At 45.0% G+C, this 18,579-nt stretch overlaps 1 protein-coding gene across 2 annotated transcripts in view; it reads left to right on the plus strand.

Moving 5' to 3' along the window:
- Nucleotides 1-18,579, plus strand: part of ROR1 (ROR family WNT receptor 1) — a 134,832-nt gene that overhangs the window by 94,031 nt on the left and 22,222 nt on the right. Inside the window, exons 3-5 of one of the 2 annotated variants that reach the window (XM_085231555.1) lie at nucleotides 7,585-7,872; nucleotides 9,463-9,493; nucleotides 12,280-12,372. In XM_085231555.1, coding sequence (XP_085087681.1) covers nucleotides 7,585-7,872; nucleotides 9,463-9,493; nucleotides 12,280-12,372 — 412 coding nt within the window. The remainder of the gene's footprint in view (nucleotides 1-7,584; nucleotides 7,873-9,462; nucleotides 9,494-12,279; nucleotides 12,373-18,579) is intronic. The other variant, XM_085231556.1, reaches the window with a different exon arrangement.

The following is an 18,579-nucleotide window of genomic DNA, read 5'->3' on the forward strand; positions in this document are numbered from 1 at the left end:
CATATATTCCTTTCCCTTTTCATGGCCTGTCTGCTTTGATAAACAAGTATAAAACACTGGAATGATCCCAGGGCTTGGGATCCGTTTTCATTTTGAGACATCTGCCATCCCAAGCCTGAGCTCACAGCTCCCTGCCGCTCTCAGCTCTGCACGGCACGGACCTCAGTGCAGAGAGCAAACATTCCCCAAGGAGAGGGCAGCAGGAGGCAGGATTTTGCAGAATGTGTCCCAAATCCACTGGCGGTGGTTTGAGGTGAAGCTGGAATTTATCTTCATGCATTCCGAGGCACACACCAATACAAAGATCACCTGTAGCAAGGCATGGTGTGGAGCAGCCTAGAGCAGAAAATGACCAGGGCAGGGTGAAGCGGGGCATGGAGAGCTGCAGTGTTTGCAGTGCTACCCTGCACAGCACTGTGCACATCAGTGACTTTTGGAGAAGGCAGCCTTGCCATCCGTGCTGACAAACCCGTGCTGAAGATGTCGGCTCAACAATTCCTTCCAGGCAGGGATATGCCCTGGCCTTGAGTCTTCATAGAGAAAATCCTTCTGATGGCCTGGGGAGAATTTAACTCTTAGGCAAACTGCATCTTAAGAAACATCAACAAAAGCAACCGAGGACAAAGCCGGGCGGGTCGGGGCCTCCTGACTTCGGCCTCAGTCCTTTAGAGATTTCCAGATTTTCTTTTGAAATCACTGGACGTGAATTTGATACGTGTGGTGAAAGGGGAAGAATTACAGCTTTCGCATTCATGCACAATTTACCTTTTTATTTTCCTTTATTATCTGGGGGATATTGGGTAAATCAGGCTCCCCCGATGGGGCTCAGGGTTCGGATTCTATTTGTGGGGTCCCGTTAGTAGCACGGCAGTAAATTACTGCTGCTTTGTTTGAAAATTTTTTTAGCCACAGTACATTAGCTCCTTTTGTTTGCTTTTCCACTGACGGAGCGCGCGTTTCTATTTGAGAATTTGTGTTTCTTGAATGTCTCATTTATAAATAACACAGGGTGTGAAATTTGAAGGTCGCGGGACAAAACGAGAAAAAGAAACCACCCTGGGTAACACGTGGCATTTGTGGCAGAAGTCTTGCACGAAATGCTTTGCTTACGTGGGATTTTGTGTAACCTCAGTGTGTGCAGCGAATGTCTGACCATTGTACATAAGGTAACCATATATAATAACCTTTTCCTGGCTCATCCAGCTATCTTTGTTTATTTGAAAGATTGATAGATCAGAGGGTCAAGGGACGTGTTTTATTGTAAGTTTCTGTTCCAAATTTCCTGACATTTTTGGTTTATAAAAAAAATAGAGCTTTAAAAGGCACAGAAAAGGCTAATAAGAACCAGATCCTCAAGTGATGCTATGTCAAAATGTCAAAAATAACAGCTTTTCTTTGACTCGACGGCATTAATCTTAGGGCACATACCTTTCTGTGCACCCTTCCTTTAATAGCTGGAGTTTTTGTGTGCAGCTCTTTACTGCCGAGCAGCTTCTAAAGTGACAACAAAATCCCTTGATGGTTTTCAGTAGTTTGGTTTATAGCTGGATGTGGACGTTTGTTTACCTATTCCAAATCACTTTTTTTTTGTGATAAAGTTTAGAGGCTTCCTACTTGCGCTATAAAACTGGTTCCTAAGTAAAGAAAGGCTTCATTTCCCCTTGCTGGATTACAGCATCAGAGCTATCACCGGGGCGGCGGTCCTCAAACCTGGGAGCAAACTCAGGATAGCAGAGGCAGATGTGAGCCCTCACGTTCATAAGAGGAATTCAGAGGTGTGAAGGGCAGCGAGGTGTACAGCCCCCATCCTGGAGCAGTGGGATTCAGGTGCTCAGCCCTGATAACTTTGGAAGGCCCAAGGATCTGTGCTCTGTTTCCCTCCATCAGCCCACCCACCCTTATGGCCCTCGGCAGTCCTGAAGCTGCTAATGATCGGAAAGCAGCAATTAATTATGAGAATCTCAAACGTCGCAAACATCGCGTGGGGACGTTGGAAAGCTGATAAAGCCTTGGGCAGCAGGTTTTGGCCTGTTTCAGGTCAGTGTGTGATCCTCGGGTAGCATTCATGCCTCAAATAATGGCTGGGTAGAGAAAGCCCTGCACACAGCTGCAGTGTGTATCCTGAGTTGAGCCTTGCACATACGCAGTGCTGAGGAAAACAAGCGGGGTGAGCAAATACAGGAGTGTGTTTCCTTTTGTCCCAGGAGATTTGACATCGAATATTTCCGCTTGTTTGTCTGGGCTTCTTTAACTCTGATATCCTTCATATGGGTTGCCAAATCGTGGGTCGAGTGCGGTATCCCTTTCCTCCCACTGCCGTTCCTCTACTTTTATTCATTTGAAATAAGTGAAATTCCAGCCGGGAGTCTTCCTTTTGCCCCCTTTAATAACAAGGGGCTGTTGATCGGACCCGCAGATCGGACCTGCCAGGAGTTCTCTTCCTTTGTGAGTTACGGGCAGATGAAGCAAGCCATGGTTAATCCTTTTTCCAACTGAGAAATATGTGCTCTGTCAATGGCCGCACTTGGGTAAGAAATTCTGCTGGTTCCTTCTTCAGCTTAACTGGAAGAGCATAAAACTCTGCTCAGCTGAACACGTGAAGCAAACAGAAAAACCCATCCTGCAAGTTCTGGGTGGGCTTGGAGTTGTAGACTTTCTCCCTTGAGAGCAATTCTGTATGGAACATTCCCACTGCCGGAGCGGATGGCGGTGCTGATAAATGGGAATGTGGGCTGCATCCACATGTAGCGTCATCTGGGCTAATGTGGCTCATCTCAAGCTCAGAGGAAATGGAAATCATAGAACGATTAAGGTTGGAAACGATCTCTACTACAGCAAGTCCATCTGACAACTCATCTCCACCATGCCTACTGCAGTGCCCAGTGCCCCGCTGCAATGGGTTTAAGCTGCCCTTGTGCCTGCAGCGACCTGAAGGAGGGTTTTGATTTGAGCTTTTTCCTGAACGTTTTGAAAGATTAGAAGGGCTCAAAGAAGAGGATAAGTGAAACAATCATTCTTCTCATGAAACGAATGGTTCGGGGACTAATCCTGCATCCCCACCGTGCCTTAAACACTCAGTGAAACCAGAAACGCGGAGCACGCACGGTGCAGCAGAACCCTCCTATGGACAGGGAGGCTTTTACTGCTCTGAGAGGTGTCTTTGGTAATTTAAGATAGAGCAACCATGTGGTCGCAGAGGAGATTAACATTCCTTGGCCAGAGAGGATGAGCTTTTATTTTGAAAGCCACCTGGGTTCCACTTAAAAGTGGTGGAATACTTCAGAATTTATTACGGCTGAGCAGGCTCCTATTTAACAATGTCAAGACATAGCTGTGGAAATACACACACTTTTCTTCTTTGGAGACACGCAACGCACTACATTTCGTCCTCGCACAGCTGTTGCTGTTCTGTAACATCAAACCAGCGCAGCGTTTGGCCACGAAGGATACCTAATATTTGGATTTTATATGCAGTGTCTCCAATTTATGCGCTTAGAATCATGAAGATGACTTATGATGTGTTGTGTTTGCATTGGCAACGGCTCAAAACCAGAAATATATTTCAGGCTTGGCTTTCCAGATATTATCTCAAGTCATTTAAAAGTTCATTATAGGGCACCCGCTAGTGCTGCTATAGTAAAAGGGCTGTCAGCATTTTTCAAGGGTTTATAACTCAGCCATTAAAAAAAAAAATGTCTGTGGGCTGAAACTTGGCATTCAGGGGGGTAGACCCAGCAGTAAATTGTTTTTACAAATTAAAAAAAAAAAAAAAAAGTCAATTGACTATTATTAAATTATAGGTGGGCTAAATTTTATTTAGAACTTATTCAGGCTATTCTCCTGTACTTCTGTAAATTAAAATGTGTCTCATAGAGAGCAGCTCTAAAATACGGACCAGCTGTTGTTGTTCTTGAAATCCTGAGATTGAACTGAAAATATAACAAGAGCGCTTATCCCAGCGTAGCACTTTTCACCTTCAAAGTGCTTTACGAGCATTATCTCATTAATGTACATAGCAGCCTCCCCATGATGTAAGAGGGATTATTATCCTCACTTTATAGCTGGAGAAACCGAGCCAAAAGGTTTAAGGCTGTTTTTAAAAGGACTTAGTTGCACAAATCCCGTGTGAGCTTTGATTGGCTTTGGGTGTCTGCTTCCCTTCGGCTCTTCTGAAAATCCCAGCCGGGGTGATTCACCCAGCGCTGCTCGGAGCCAGCATTGCACTCACACTTTCCAATGGCTGCTGCCACTTGAGTGTCGTTAACTTGTGCGTAAGAACCATCACGTTTCTAACAAATTATTCTTTTGGGCAGAGAGAGTCAGCTTGGGGCGGCAGCCCTGCTCACCCCCCGCTGAAGCCCAGAAGGAGGATCTACCCCTGATTCTCTTGGCCTCTTTTGTCCCAAGGTAGACAGCGTTAGAGCTGATGGCACCAGAGAGCGGCTGGACAGAAACCTGAGGAGTTATTCTGTTGTTGGTTGTTGTAAGGGAGAGGATGGTGGTGGTAGCTTTGGGGATTTGATGGGCTTTGGTAGGTAAGGGTTAAATTTGAAGGATGGAAGTAGAATTGGGCTTCCCTTTGGCTGCCCTGTGCTAGGTGAGGGCAGCAGTGTGTGGCACTCATCCGTTCTCGTAGTCCAGTTCTCCTCAGGTTCCCAAACCTGGCATGGTTTGGAAGCACTGTTGGACCTTCAGCTCATTGTCAGTAACAGAAATGCTTCACCCATGAGAAACTTCTTGCGAAGATTCCAGCTGCCTGGAACTTTCCCTGCTCACGTCTCATCTCAGGTGCTTTACAGTCTGCTGCCTGAGCTGATGTAAGGTTTGGATGCAAACTGCATGGATTGAAGGACTAAGCTAAGCTAAATTTTGAGGGTGCTATTTGTTGTGGAGTTCCTGTAACAGTTTGCAGAGAAGGCAAAGAAAGCTTGGGGAAGAGTGGGAAGTCCTGGCACCAGAGGCTGCTTCTGTGGGTACCTGCAGAGAAGCTGCCCCATAGCTCTTGCTGTGATGGCCGTACTTCCCCATTGCCTCACTGTTGGCACTGGTACTTTGAAATCCTTCTGCATTTGGTATCCTACCCAACATCATTATTATTCCTTTATTTGCTTCTTCTGTACACTCCATTTTTTAATATTCTATTTACTGTTGATTGTCAGCAAGACCATCACAGGACTGAAGCCATTCTGTTTTCTGTCTGTATTGCACTGAAGGTGTCTGAACTTCTATCTTTGAAACACAATCAGGAGTTATGTAAAGGATTGTGATGTAGAAGTGTATTGGATCACTAAGTGTTGTTATCCACTTCCACGTGATTAGTGTGACTTTGTTAAGCACAGACTGTGGGGAGAGCCCAAGAATGCGTGTGTTGATTTAGGTGGTACTTCCCAATGAGGTGATGAAGGTGCAAGTCAGAAATGTTTTTAGTCGTGCAGAAGTGGCTCTGGAGGGGTAAGGAGCAGCCTGGCACTCAGGTGGGATGCTGAGCCCGTTGTCTGCCTTCACCACTCAGCTACTTTGACACCAGACATGGTTTTAGCTAACCAGGTCCATAGGAGCACAGGTAGCAGTATGATTTTGCAGTTTCATATCTGCGTGTTGACAAACTTGATCAGTGAAAGATTGCTGTGTGGGCAGCTCCTTTGTGCATAGCGCTTATCCTAACAGCACCTCGGGAGAACAGGGGTGTGCTGCAAATCCAGGGTAAGAACTCACACACTAAGGAGATTAAATACAAAGAGGAGAGATACTGATACTCACAAGACATAATGAAGGGAGTAGCCAGTGAAGACATGATTAAAAGAAGTAATTAGGGAAGTGGATCAGTTGAGTAAGGTACTTAGCCAAGCTGTTTTTATTGGGTGCTGGAGATCTTTCTCCTAATTTCAGGCAGGCTTGCTGCTGCAGGTAACAGTGGATGCAGCCGCTCCAGCAGCACAAATTCACTGACTGATGGGCCTCACCGACCCCCCAGTCCTGCTGGCAGAGCACAGCAGCAGGGCCCCAGATTTCCCACTGCCCGGCCGCCCTGCCGAGACAGCCAGCACTGCTAATGGGCTCTGCCCACTAATGACCACGTTGGGTTTGAACCTGTGACACCGAGATGAAAGCTCGCGTATTCCATTCCCCTAACCCAATCCATCTCGCTCTCTGCCTCTAAAGGATTTAATTAAATGCTGAGTACAGTTAACTAGAAATGGCCTTCTTCCTGACCGATGCAGAATGAAATAGCACTTGACAGAAGAAGGCAATGCTCATGAATGGATTAGAAGAGATTAATTTTGTGAAATCGTGATTTAACATTCTCTGTCTTAACAGAATGAAAGAATTCCTGATCTTATACTTGCAACTATCATGAGACCTATTTCAGATTAAACTTCAGTGCCCTCCCCAGAGGAAGCACTGAGAAGAAAGCCTTCATCTCACAGATACGATCCCCATTCCTTCATCTGTGTTCTTAGTGCTTGCAGAGCCATTCAGAACGTGGTTCCTGTCTGTGCTGCTCTGCAGCTCCATTAAAAATGGCTCTGAGGTCCTCGTTGCTGAGGGCTTATTTCATACATTGGTACATTTTGTGGATGCAGACATGAGCAGGGCAGATGTGTGAGGCACAAACAATAAAATAAGCGGCTGAATTTACAATGGATATTTTTGCATTTACTGGTTAGCGAAAAGGAAAAAAAAATTAAACAGAGGAGAGGCATTACATCTTTCTGCTGTGTTGAATGAAGCCAAATATAGGAGAATGCTGAGAAAGTAGAGAAAATCTATGGATGTACAAAGGAAAAGAAGCTTTTGAGAACAACAGTATGACTATTGTGTGACTACTATGAGTGCTGTGTCCAGGTCTGGAGCCTCCAGTACACGAAAGACAGGGAGCTGTTGGAGAGTGTCCAGAGGAGGGCCACAAGGATGATCAGGGAGCTGGAGCACCTCCCCTACAAAGACAGGCTGAGGGAGCTGGGCTTGTTCAGCCTGGAGAAGAGAAGGCTGCGGGGTGACCTCATTGCAGCCTTCAGTACCTAAAGGGAGCCTACAAACAGGAGGGGAATCAACTCTTTGAAAGGGTAGATAACAGCAGGACAAGGGGAAATGGTTTTAAGTTGAGGGATGGAAGATTTAGGTTGGATGCTGGGGGGAAGTTCTTTGCTGTGAGAGTGGTGAGGTGCTGGAACAGCTGCCCAGAGAGGCTGTGGATGCCCCGTCCATCCCTGGAGGTGTTCAAGGCCAGGTTGGATGGGGCCCTGGGCAGCCTGGGCTGGTACCAAACGGTGAGGTTGGTGGCCCTGCATGTGGTACGGGGGTTGGAGATTCATCATCCTTGAGGTCCCTTCCAACCCAGGCTGTTCTGTGATTCTGTGACTACAGTGTAGTGAAAATAGTAAAATTTGTTCCTTTTTTCACTGTGCAAAACTATGTGGAGCTCACAGTGGCCCTGAAACCCAAATTAACAAGGAGAATTTTTGGCTAAACCTGATGGCCACTTCCTTCATTTCTCTTTCAAAGACAGGAACGAGAGCTCTTTCAAATAACACCTCCCGAGCTGGATTTTTTTAACTCACGTCGTTTCTTTTTCCACGACAGATTACTTCTTGACGCTGGACGAGCCGATGAACAACATCACCACCACTCTTGGTCAGACCGCAGAGCTGCACTGTAAGGTGTCCGGCAATCCTCCGCCCACCGTGCGCTGGCTGAAGAACGACGCTCCCGTGGTCCAGGAGCCCCGGCGCATCTCCTTCCGAGCAACCAGCTACGGCTCCCGGCTGAGGATCAGGAACCTGGACACCACCGACACCGGCTACTTCCAGTGCGTCGCAACCAACGGCAGGAAGACTGTTTCTACGACCGGTGTGCTGTTTGTCAAATTTGGTACGTTGTGTCCTTTGAAGCTGTTTGAGTTGTTACTTAGGAAAATAGTGCGGGTAACTCTGGAGAAAGTTCTTAGAGTCGTAGGATATCCCAGGTTGGAAGGGATCCGTGGGATCTTCAAGTCCAGCTCATATGTTATTTTAACCACTGAAAACAAGGGTAATGACTCTGGAAGCACTCAAGGCCAGGCTGGATGTGGCTCTGGGCAGCCTGGTCTGGTGGTTGGCGACCCTGCACTTAGCAGGGGGTTGGCGCTAGATGAGCACTGTGGTCCTTTTCAACCCAGACCATTCTGTGATATGATTCTATGATGGAATGGTATCAGCCAGCAGGATTGCTTGCTGCTCAGCTGAGATGCTCATCATGCCAGCTGTAATGGTGGTCTTTAGTATACAAAAGCCCAGTAGAACCAGGGCATAAACAGGGACCGCTGAGCAGCACATTGATACACCAACTGGGTGGATTCAGACCAGATGATAAAAGCTGTGATTTTCTCAAGTGCCCAAGTAACATCCTCTTTTTCTAGTAAGTGAGAAATTCAGCTTGCAGCTTGGAGAAGATTGGAGATGGGGTGAAAACGTTCTGTGTAGACCCACTAGTGATATATATATACCTTTCAGATAACATAAGCATTTCTTCGAAGCTTATATTGAGGCGATTGCCTTCATAGACAGTCTTATGACTGGGATGATTCCAGACATGAGATGGGTTTTGTGCATCTTATCCATCTCCACTCAGGGTGAAATACTTCACCGAGGTGAGGATGCTTGCATGGAACCCCAGGCAGCCCTCATAGTGACACAGAAGGAATGATGTATCCGATGTGTGCCGGAGTCTTTCATCATGAATCTCTAAATTCTAATAAGAAATTGGTCATCAGATTTTCTCATAAAGTAATTATCCTTTAGTTTATATCTGAAATTTAGGATATTTTAATCTAAAAAATGGCACTTTTATAGACTCTGCTGTAGAAAACACAGAATATTTTTTGTGGTTTGCTGACTGGAGCAACATTTAATCTTACAACTCAATTTCTAAAGCAAATGCTCATTAATATGAATGTCTCTTAAACCTGCTGCAGCTGACTCTTCAGTTTGCTCTGTGCTGCTGAACTGCAGTCAGCTCAGCCAGTCCAGTATTTGCCAAATTATAAATGCCAAAGGCACCACCAGCAAAACACTGTCAGCCAACGCCTGCTGAATCAGGCCAAGGATGAACACCCTGAAACACAATGAAGATTGATAGGGGGAAGTGATGCTGTTTTCTCCCACTTATAGTGAGAACATGCTTTTGTACAAGCCTCCTGTGGTTTGCTGCAACCTTTTTTGTCGTGACCCCAAACACAGTCGAATTACAGAATCAGTCCCTCAGCTGTTTATTACCCTTATCTACAGCATTTTGCAGACAGTCACTGCTACAGGATACAGTCTTGTCTTTGCTATTGAGAAATGGAGACTTGCCTGTTGAACTACATAAACCACATTCAACATGACAGACTGTTACTTTTATCTTTTAAAAGGTTTTGAAAAGCTTCCTGCTTGTTACCTCACTATAACTCATCACACTGTTTTTCTTCTGTCACTTTTCCAGGTCCCCCACCAACAGCAAGTCCAGGATCATCGTAAGTTGTTTCATGTCTCTTAAGTCGATTCATTAATCTTGCATTTCAGCAGTCAGAAGTTCATTTTTCATTTTGTGTGACAGAAGCACTTTTACATTCCACTTTAAGTCAGATAGGATCATAATTTATTGTAACTGAATTATCTGTCTCATAGATAAATTTTCATGTTATCATGTCAACTCCTATTTCTTAAGCTAGACTTCTTATTTTCCAGTATTATTTCCTTTAGGTCCCCTGGTGCCTTCAGCCTTTGAACTGATTTCAGTGTACATACAGAATGCACTGTATGAGGTGAAACCGACCTTCTCAGTCATAGCCCAGTATGGATAATATTTGACTAAGCAGATGTTACTACCTAGGGGATTTTTACTAATTTAATGGAACTGATGGTCATAACCTGGATGTGTCCATCTGTAAGTGTGTTAGTAAATAGTTATAAAACTCCTTAAAGATCAGGTATGTGGGTGTGAGCAGTGGCTGTATTCACAGCAGCTCCCCTCTATCCTGGAATCCATAATCTGCCACTGGCTCTGAGCAGTTGCCACCTTGAGTTTGGCACTGGAGCTTCTGTCAGTGGTAAGCTTTGAGAACATATCAGTCTCTTATTTCAAGATACATGACCGAACTTGCTCACCTTTTATAATCTCCCATTATTTTCGAGTCTGATCTTCAGCTGTTCAGAATTTTGTCAGTAATGTTATGATTGTGTGTCCAGCTTATTCACACCTTGCACATATGAAGTAATGCTGAAAACCCACCTGCCCTGATGATGAAGCTGTGAATATCTCTGACTGCCTGTATAGAAGATCGTTCACAAACTATTGCAGAGTATAAATTAGGGAAACCATCTGACCACAAAAGGACATGCTAGGATGCCCTCTAATGGAACGCTATAAAATGTGGTTTTGTCTTTTCAGGGTACCTGCAATGAAGTTACTGGTTTTGTTTAGGAAGGGGAGCTCTTTGCTGGGACTCAGAGCCCTCGTTGTAAATGTGGTGCTGTGGGGAGCAAAGCTGCACTGTGGGAGGTGGAGGCTGCTGTGCACTTCAGCAGTTGGGAGATGTTTGTAATGATTTGGGAAGGTATGCATTTTGCATCTGCTTCTGCCAAGTTTGGAGTTTCTAAAATTTGTAAGGTGAAGCAAAGCTGTCAGAAACCCATAGGAGAGCAGTGTGAGCACAGAAGGCAGGGAGCTGTGCTGGAATTTTGCTGTCTGGGCTGCTGAGGATTGCCTTCTGTGTTGTTTTTTTTTTTTTAACAAAATTGGTTTGGGAACCTTTTTCCAGTTTCTCCTTCTGGTAATTTATCTCTTCACTAAAAGCCTCACCCATTTGTAGGGAAGTGACAGCAAATGTTCCCATTAATTCAGGGAGAGTCAGACTGAGCTGTAGGGTAATGCCTGCACATCATCATCCACAAGGGAAAAGACAAACTACTTCTGCTGTTTGTTTTTTTTTTTCCTCTGTATGCTCCGTATCAAACATTACATTGACTTTAAAGGGATCCAATCCAGGATTTTCATTTTGCTCTCAGCATGTCCTGCCCATTGTTACACAGGGCTATGAGCGCAAAGATGTGAAAAGGTGAAAATAAAGTGAGACTTCCTCTGCAGTAGTCCACTTTACAATCGTGCCTTTAAAATTTGTAACCAAGAAAGATATTTAATCACACTTCATTACCCTGAAAGGTTGTGGGTCTGTCTGATGAGAGGACGCATTGTTCTAAACTTTGGAGGGTAACATATCCAAAGAAACGTGCGCGGGCATCTCTGTTCTACTGAATGGGGAACGTTTACATTCCTATAGAAGCCAACCAGATTTAATCTGTGAAATGAGAGAATCAGGAAGAAGCTTATGACAGAGGAATGATAAACTCGGAGCTCGTACTAAATCGGAGTAGAAAAAATGTCAGTGGGTCGTTGTGAACCTGGTTCATATCTGCTGCCAGTGGCACGAGTGCAACAGCCTCGTGGATAGCAGCGCTTGGCGAGTTCCAGCTGGACTGAGCTGAGCTGCAAAGAGAAACTGCGTGTTGTGGAATGCAGGAGGAGGGCTGTTTGCTGTTCTTTCCACGCAAAAAATATCTTGAAATATCATATGTAGTATGCTCTTCATGCAAACTAGCAAACAAATTATTAGCTATGGAATAAACGGAAATTTGGTGAAGTGTGTGTGTTCAGAGCGATTCCACGTTACGTAGGGAAGTGCCACAAAGAAGTGTTTGAAGGGGTACTGATTAAAGGCAGCAGTGCTCTTTGTCGTAGGGGAACAGAACATCCTCAACAGCTCTGATGAGCTTTCTTATCCGAAAATATTTATTGACATTCTAGAGGCTAATAGGTCTTAAATATGAAGACAGCCTGGAGACCATTCCCTGCAGGATTCATTCTTCGGTAGAGCTTGTGCTTTATCAGCATGACTTTCTTCACAATCAGCCAAATGGATGGCAAGTAGCAGTCGTCCTCGCTGGCTGTGCTTTTCCCATGTTGTCTTTATTAATCTACCATGAGAGGAAGGTTCTGTTCATTTGAGGATTTAATTGGAGGATCATGTTTTTAAAAAAATCCATATGCTCAGCACTTTTCTTCGTATAATTTATAGGTGCAGAGTTCTGCACTTACGTGTTGGCAGAAAAATAGATGGGCCAACTGTAGCTTAAAAAATAAAAAGGTTAAATGGATAACTTCTGGAAAAGAAGACAGGCAATGCGAGAAAACATCTTAATTCTCACATGTGTTATATCCTTATTCTTTTTGCTTTCCTCAAACACTGCTATGGTTACTTAGAGCCAAACGTCTGCTTGCAAACCGGTCCGAAGCAAATGAAAGGAGCTCCAGCAGCAGCGTGCCGCCGCCATCCATCGGGGAGCGAGGACAGAGGTATTGCTGTAGTGCAAAGCCTGACTGACCCGAGCGTCCTTCCTTCAGCTCTCTGGTGTTTGGCAAAGGTCAGCTTTAAAGCCTTATCTGCAGGGCCGAGGAGCTGCATTCCATTGACATGCTCTGCTGCTCGATATGAGTAACACAGCGTAAATATGCTTCTCTTTATTTTTTTTCTTTAGCAAAACCACACTCCTGCTTTATAAATAAATTGTTATTTTATCTTTGTTCTGCCAGAAGGTGCTACAGATACAGGGCCCATTCCAGGCACCCAGTGAGCTGAAGGCAGAGTGTGAACGCTGCTGTGCGCAGCCCGGCTGTGTGCCTGGAGCGGGGCGGCCCTGTGGGCTGAAATAGATTCCATGAAGTGGGGGCTGTCAAGGGCACCTCCAGAGCAGGCAGCAGCCAGGGGCTCCTCATCCGGCTGGTAATTCAGATCCTGCTTGGCTCTTGGTGTGAAAGTCCAAATCTACTTATTTAGCACTTTTATTTTTTCCTTTAGTATTGAAGTTCTGATGTTTCGTGTCGCTTTGAAACATTTTTGTCAAGGTTTGGTCCTTTAAGGATGTGGCAGCGTGCATCCCAACCTCAGGTCTCTCCAGGGGCTGTAGAGAAAGGGCTGAGCGCAGCAGATTCCAGGCATTGAGAAAATTCTGTGTAACAGTAGAGATCATTTGGCCTGGAGAATCGTTGTGCGTTCAGTTCTTCCCCACAATTATTATTGTGCATTTTTCCTCTGTCTGTATTGTTTCCACTACCTGGAGCGATGCTCTGTGTTTGCCTTGAACTTCTCTTGCTTGTTCCAGGAAGAATCCTGGGTGTGAGTTGCTGGGGGTTGAGCAGGGGGAGCTCACTTGTACTCTGCTCAGGAGCTGCTGTATTAGGAGAGAAAACAGAAATGCCTTTTTTTATAATCCAGTCTAAAAATGGACTAGATAAAACCCATTGGCATGTTGTTCAATGGGAAGAGTTCAGGAAAATGTCAACTCTGTGTTGAAGTTGTGCAAAAAAAGTGCAAAATCTGTTGTTTCGTGAGCACATTTTGAAAGATCCTACCTGCAGGTGACGTGCAGCACCTGGCAGGACGGGCTTCTGGCCTTAGTGCAGTGGAGCCATGGGAAGAAAAGCACAGCACCTCTTAGTAGTGTTCTGTAAGTTCACAAGATGTGGTGTTTTAGCTGTTGAAGGCCAAAAATGCCTATCCCATCAGCATTACTGCTGTGGGATGTGCAGTCTGTGCTGTGTGGCAGAGACAGTGCATCTGGTGTCAGGGCTGCCCTCTGACTCTTCGCAGGGCCGTGTGTGTATGCAAGCAAAGTAGGGCATTGTTTGCTCTTTATTTAACCACTCGGAGTGAGGAGAGGAGGCAAAGAGGAGAGGAGAGCGCTGTAATTTTAAGGGGCATTTGATTCATAAAATCAAATGGGGTTTGTGCTTCCCAGAAATAGCTTGCAAGGCTTGTGAAACCACAAACCCCGCAGGATTCTCCCATCCTCTTTTTCAGTGATTAAGATTTTTATGTTTTTTTTTTTTTTTTTTTTTCCAGTTAAACACATCTGGGATTTTTAGTAGAACAGATCTTTTGTACAGTGGCTCCATGTGGCTGGATGTCAGCATAGTTCTCTTCAGCAAGAAAACACATAACCACTGGCCAGCATCCAGGTGAGACTTGGCCAACTGTGTGTTTGACTGAGCATTTCACAGAGGCTTCTTTTGACCTGAGAAGTTAAATTTTATAGAAAAAGATCCCAAAAACTGTAAAGAGGAAAGAGTAGATTCACCAGGGAGCTGCTTCAGAGCATCCTGAGCCCAACCCTGTTGCTGCTGCCCACTGCACCCACGCTTAGCCCAGTGCTGGAACAGCTTTCCTTGCTGTCATTGCCACCAGCGCTGCTTTTGGTGTCTGTGGAAGTGCTGAGTGAGGACTGAAGGCAAATCCCACAGGTCTGGGGGCTGGCTCCTTTATAGCCCTTGTGCGTGTTGGTGCAGATGCCACAGGGCAGACTTTGAGTGGGATATTGTACATGGAGGCCAATATAAATACATTTGTGCAAAACAGTTGTGCAGTGTGAAGATGAAGTTGGAGTGGCTGATGCTGACAGAAACCACGTTATGTTCTGTTGCATTACTTCACTTGACTGCAAGTAATACCTCCGTGGTTTTGCCAGGGTATGAGAGCCAAATTAACTGCTGCGGGCCTGCTGGTTGTGGAAATGAAGTATTTCCAGGAAAGGCTGCTTTTTGCTGTGCCTTTGATCTGCGCACTTATCTGCTAGGCACTGTCTCATCTTCTCCCTGGTTACTCCTGTGTGATTTTCTGGTGATATTCCTGTGGCATCAGGAGTTAATAGGGGGACTGCTGAGGCTCCTGGGCCAGGAGGGGCTGTGGTCATGGGCAACCCTGAGCAAGCAAACATCAAGTGGAAACCTCTGGGTGAATGTAGCACTGCATTTAGGGTGCTGTATTTATGTCTGGTAGTAAATGAATTGGTTACAGCCAGTGTTGTACTGCATTTTATCTACTTCGAGGTACTTATGTAGCTAAATATACACATTATCTGGGAACTCCAGGCTCCTTTGCCTCTTTACCTTTTCTTATCTCCCAGACTACATAAGTGAAGCTGAGCCACAGTAAGATTGAAGGTGTGCTCAGTTGCCTTCACTGCTTTCTGCTGGTTCAGATGCCACAGAAATCATGCTGGTCCCCCTGTCTGGGTCTGACACCAATGGGTAGTTTGCCCAAGATTTTATGTATGTGGTAACGAAGCAGAGAACTGAGTTCTGGAGGCCCAGCACAACGCCCGTGCTAATGGGTTATTGTTGTCTGCTATGGCTGTGCATCAGCTATGGGCTTTCATGTGAGCAATGATGCAAAAATGTGAGGTCTGTGCCACAGAGCTCTTAGCCCAGCTCTTATTAATAGAGAGGGTGAAATTGGAGTTTGTTATGCTGTGGTAAATCTGCAGAAAAGAAGCTGGCCTGGAGTTTGGAGTGAGATTTAACTTAGCGCTTTTCCCTTTTGAAAAGGTACCTGATAAATACTATTACCTATTTTAATTGAAGTGTTCCACCCCTATCTGTCGTGTAGTAAGAGCAGAAAGCCTTTCTGTCTTCAAGAGGTCTGAAGGAAAGGTATGACACGAGATGGAGACATAGCAGTGTTATCTGAAAACAAATTAATCACACTGATGTCGATATCTTTAAAGTGGGGAGAGAGAAGGGAGCAGAATGCATTATGATTTGGACATTAGGAGCCAGAGTTGCCTAATGCGTTGTTATACTATGTAGGAAAAGACAATGCACTATTAAGAACTGTATCTGTTTTCCTTCTGTTCAGTATCACCCATAGCAACTACATAAGTAAACAAATGTTTGGGATAGAAACAGCCTTTGTGGAATGCTGCAGATGATATTTAAAGAGTGTTTGTGCTTTTATTCTGCGAGGCTTTGATATGACCCCATTGCACGGCTGGTAATGACGCTGCACACAGGGATTGTGGCAGGACCCCAGGAGAGCTGCGGGGCCCAAGAATGGATTTAGGAGCACACAGAAGCCTTGAAGGATACATAAAGTGCAGGAAGAGAATAAACTTTTCTTTCTTTCAGGAGTTTTGATGAATCATTAGAAAATTTGGCTTATATAAACACTTAAATCCTATAATTATATAAATTGAGCCCAAGTTACAGACTGTGGGCTTGCTTTTCTGATTTATTTTAGATGAGCAAAGTGAGGGTCATTTTGAAGTTTCTTTATTCTGTTTGGCAACAGAATGGGAAAAAAAATCATGAAAAGCTGAAAAGCTGCATTCCTTCCCCCACTCGTCTCCTGCAGCCTTTGGGGAACTGCATTTGTGGGGACCATCTTTAAGTGTTGCAAAAAAATCTGATCATTATGCACAGTTGGCAATCTGCGTCTGACAAAGTCTGTTAATAAACTGTAACTCTCGTGAGTTAAACCGAATAGTCAGACCTGCCAAGTATTGTTCTGTTAATGCTATAGATCCTTCGTGTTCCCCAGGGCCCTCTTCCCACTGAACTCTCTGGCAGGACAGCCTTGGTTGAGCACACGCTGGGATGGCCAACCCATGCTGCTAAGCTCCATGGTAGGGCTGCCACCAGGACCGCTTGGTTGGTAACAGAGAATTGCTCTTGATTAACAACGTTGTGCCTGCAGTATTTGGTTTCATTCGTTGTTGGAATGAAACTAAGAGCTTTAGGAAGTGCTGCACAGCCCCAGCCCAGCAAGTGCCCATTGGATGGGAGAAAGATCCCATCTCCCTTGTGGTCATTCCCAACAACAGCAGTTTTGTGGCCAAGTTCCTTCTAACCCAGAAACCCCTTCTGGAGCTGCTGTAAGTTTGCAGTGGCAATGTTGTCCAAACCACTGTATTTTTATGACACATTCCAGTTTTCAGAAGAGATGATGTTTTCTAAGACAATTCCCATCCAAACAAAGTCTCAGCTAGTTCTAATCATAGTGATTTAAATGCCTGACAAGGATTTCTTTGAGCCCAAAGTCTGGGAGGCAAGATTCGACCATAGTACAGCAACAATGATATTCACCCTTCCCAGTCCATGTCAGGTTATGGTGCTGGCTAACAGAGCCTGTCCCAGGCTGCTTTTTGGGGAAGGGCTGCCCTGAATGTTTATCTTGTCCTCAAAAAGGGCAATAAAAGATGATTTGGATGTTTGGGAGAGGGACTACAATTCATGTGTGAGGAGTCCAGGTGTGTTGTATTCAGACAGTGCGATATCTAAGGTTTCTAGCAGTTGTTCTGTCTGTGTGTAGTTACAGTACAGACCCTTCTCCAATTCTGCTTCTCTCTAAGAGCTGGGTACTGCTGTTCTGGGGATGGAGAGGTGAATTTTAAGATGGAACCCAAGCACCAAAGCCTCCTCCTTCCCAGTCCCAGCCTTTGGGAGCTCTCCATTTTATTTTGGACATTCAGCATAAGAAATCAGTGTTACTTCTAGAGCAGTACAGTGCTACTTCTGTCCCATGGGACATAGGCTTAAAAGTCTTTCATTGTCTTGTTTTACCTGAAAGCCTGCACCTTCTGGTGGCTGAATGTTCTTGGGGTGCTTCACTGGGATCTGGCAGCCATGGGAGTTGGTCAGGTGGAAGGGATGAAAGAGGGAACAAACATTTCAGCAACCAGTTAACATCTGGGGTCATTTCCAAGGTGCACTGAGATAATGCTGTGCAGTAATGCCTTTAATTATAAGGGAAATCCTGTTTCAAGGTTTGTAATATTTCTGTGGTTGTAATAAAATACTCTGCAAAACCAGGTAGTAAAACCTCAGCAAGAAAATATCTTTTTCTTGTTTTGTTCTCATACTTTAGTGCCCAGCTCCCACTGCTGTTCCTTAAAGAAATCTTCTTCTGATGTTTTCAGTTTGTGCTGATGGGGAACGGTGAGAGATCTGTTGGAGGTTCATCAGATCCCAATGGCGTGCAGCCACTCAGCCCAGGGCAAAGCTTTGTGCAGGTTTCTGCTCAGCCTGCTGCTGCTACTGGGCTGGAAACTGACTGACGAGGAAGCACTGAAAGCATTAGCAGTGAAAGCTTCTGTTGCTCGTGGTAGCAATTATTCAAGAGAAATAATAACAACAACAACAACAATAGTAATAACAACAATAATGATGATGAATTACAGTCCTACAAACATGCTGAGCTTGCAGTGCTGCACAGCATTGCGAGAATGTGTCCATCATCCAGCATCAGCTTCAGAGTTTACTTGGGGTTTGCACGGCCTGCAGCAGGAGCAGTGGTTCCAGTATTTATTCAGTCTAGTAAAAACATTACAAATGTGAATAAACCTGCTTTGACGCTGCTTTCAGTCCTGCCATGCAGTATAAAACCTTCAGAAGGGGTTTTCCAACCTTGATAAGATCGCTGCGTAGGCTGCCTGCGTGTAGTTACCTACTTGGTTGCAATTTGTGTTACTTCATCACAAAGTCATTAAGCACGAGGAAGATTATAAGGTGTTACGTTATTTATCCTGATAATTAAAAACACACATGACACTCTGGCCTTGGCAGTTCAAAGCAGTAACCTGGGGCAAGTTCAAATACTGTAAAAGGAGTTAATCATCGATTTCAGAGTGCGTCAAGTTTATTGATCTTGTTAACAGGAAAATCCGTGTGTGGCTGCCTCGGTGGGGAAAGAAGGCAGTGATGTGAGCTGTGAGGAGTTGGATGCTGTTG

This window comes from Meleagris gallopavo, chromosome 10, assembly GCF_905368555.1.
Source record: "Meleagris gallopavo chromosome 10, MGAL_WU_HG_1.1, whole genome shotgun sequence".
NCBI classification, from domain to species: domain Eukaryota; kingdom Metazoa; phylum Chordata; class Aves; order Galliformes; family Phasianidae; genus Meleagris; species Meleagris gallopavo.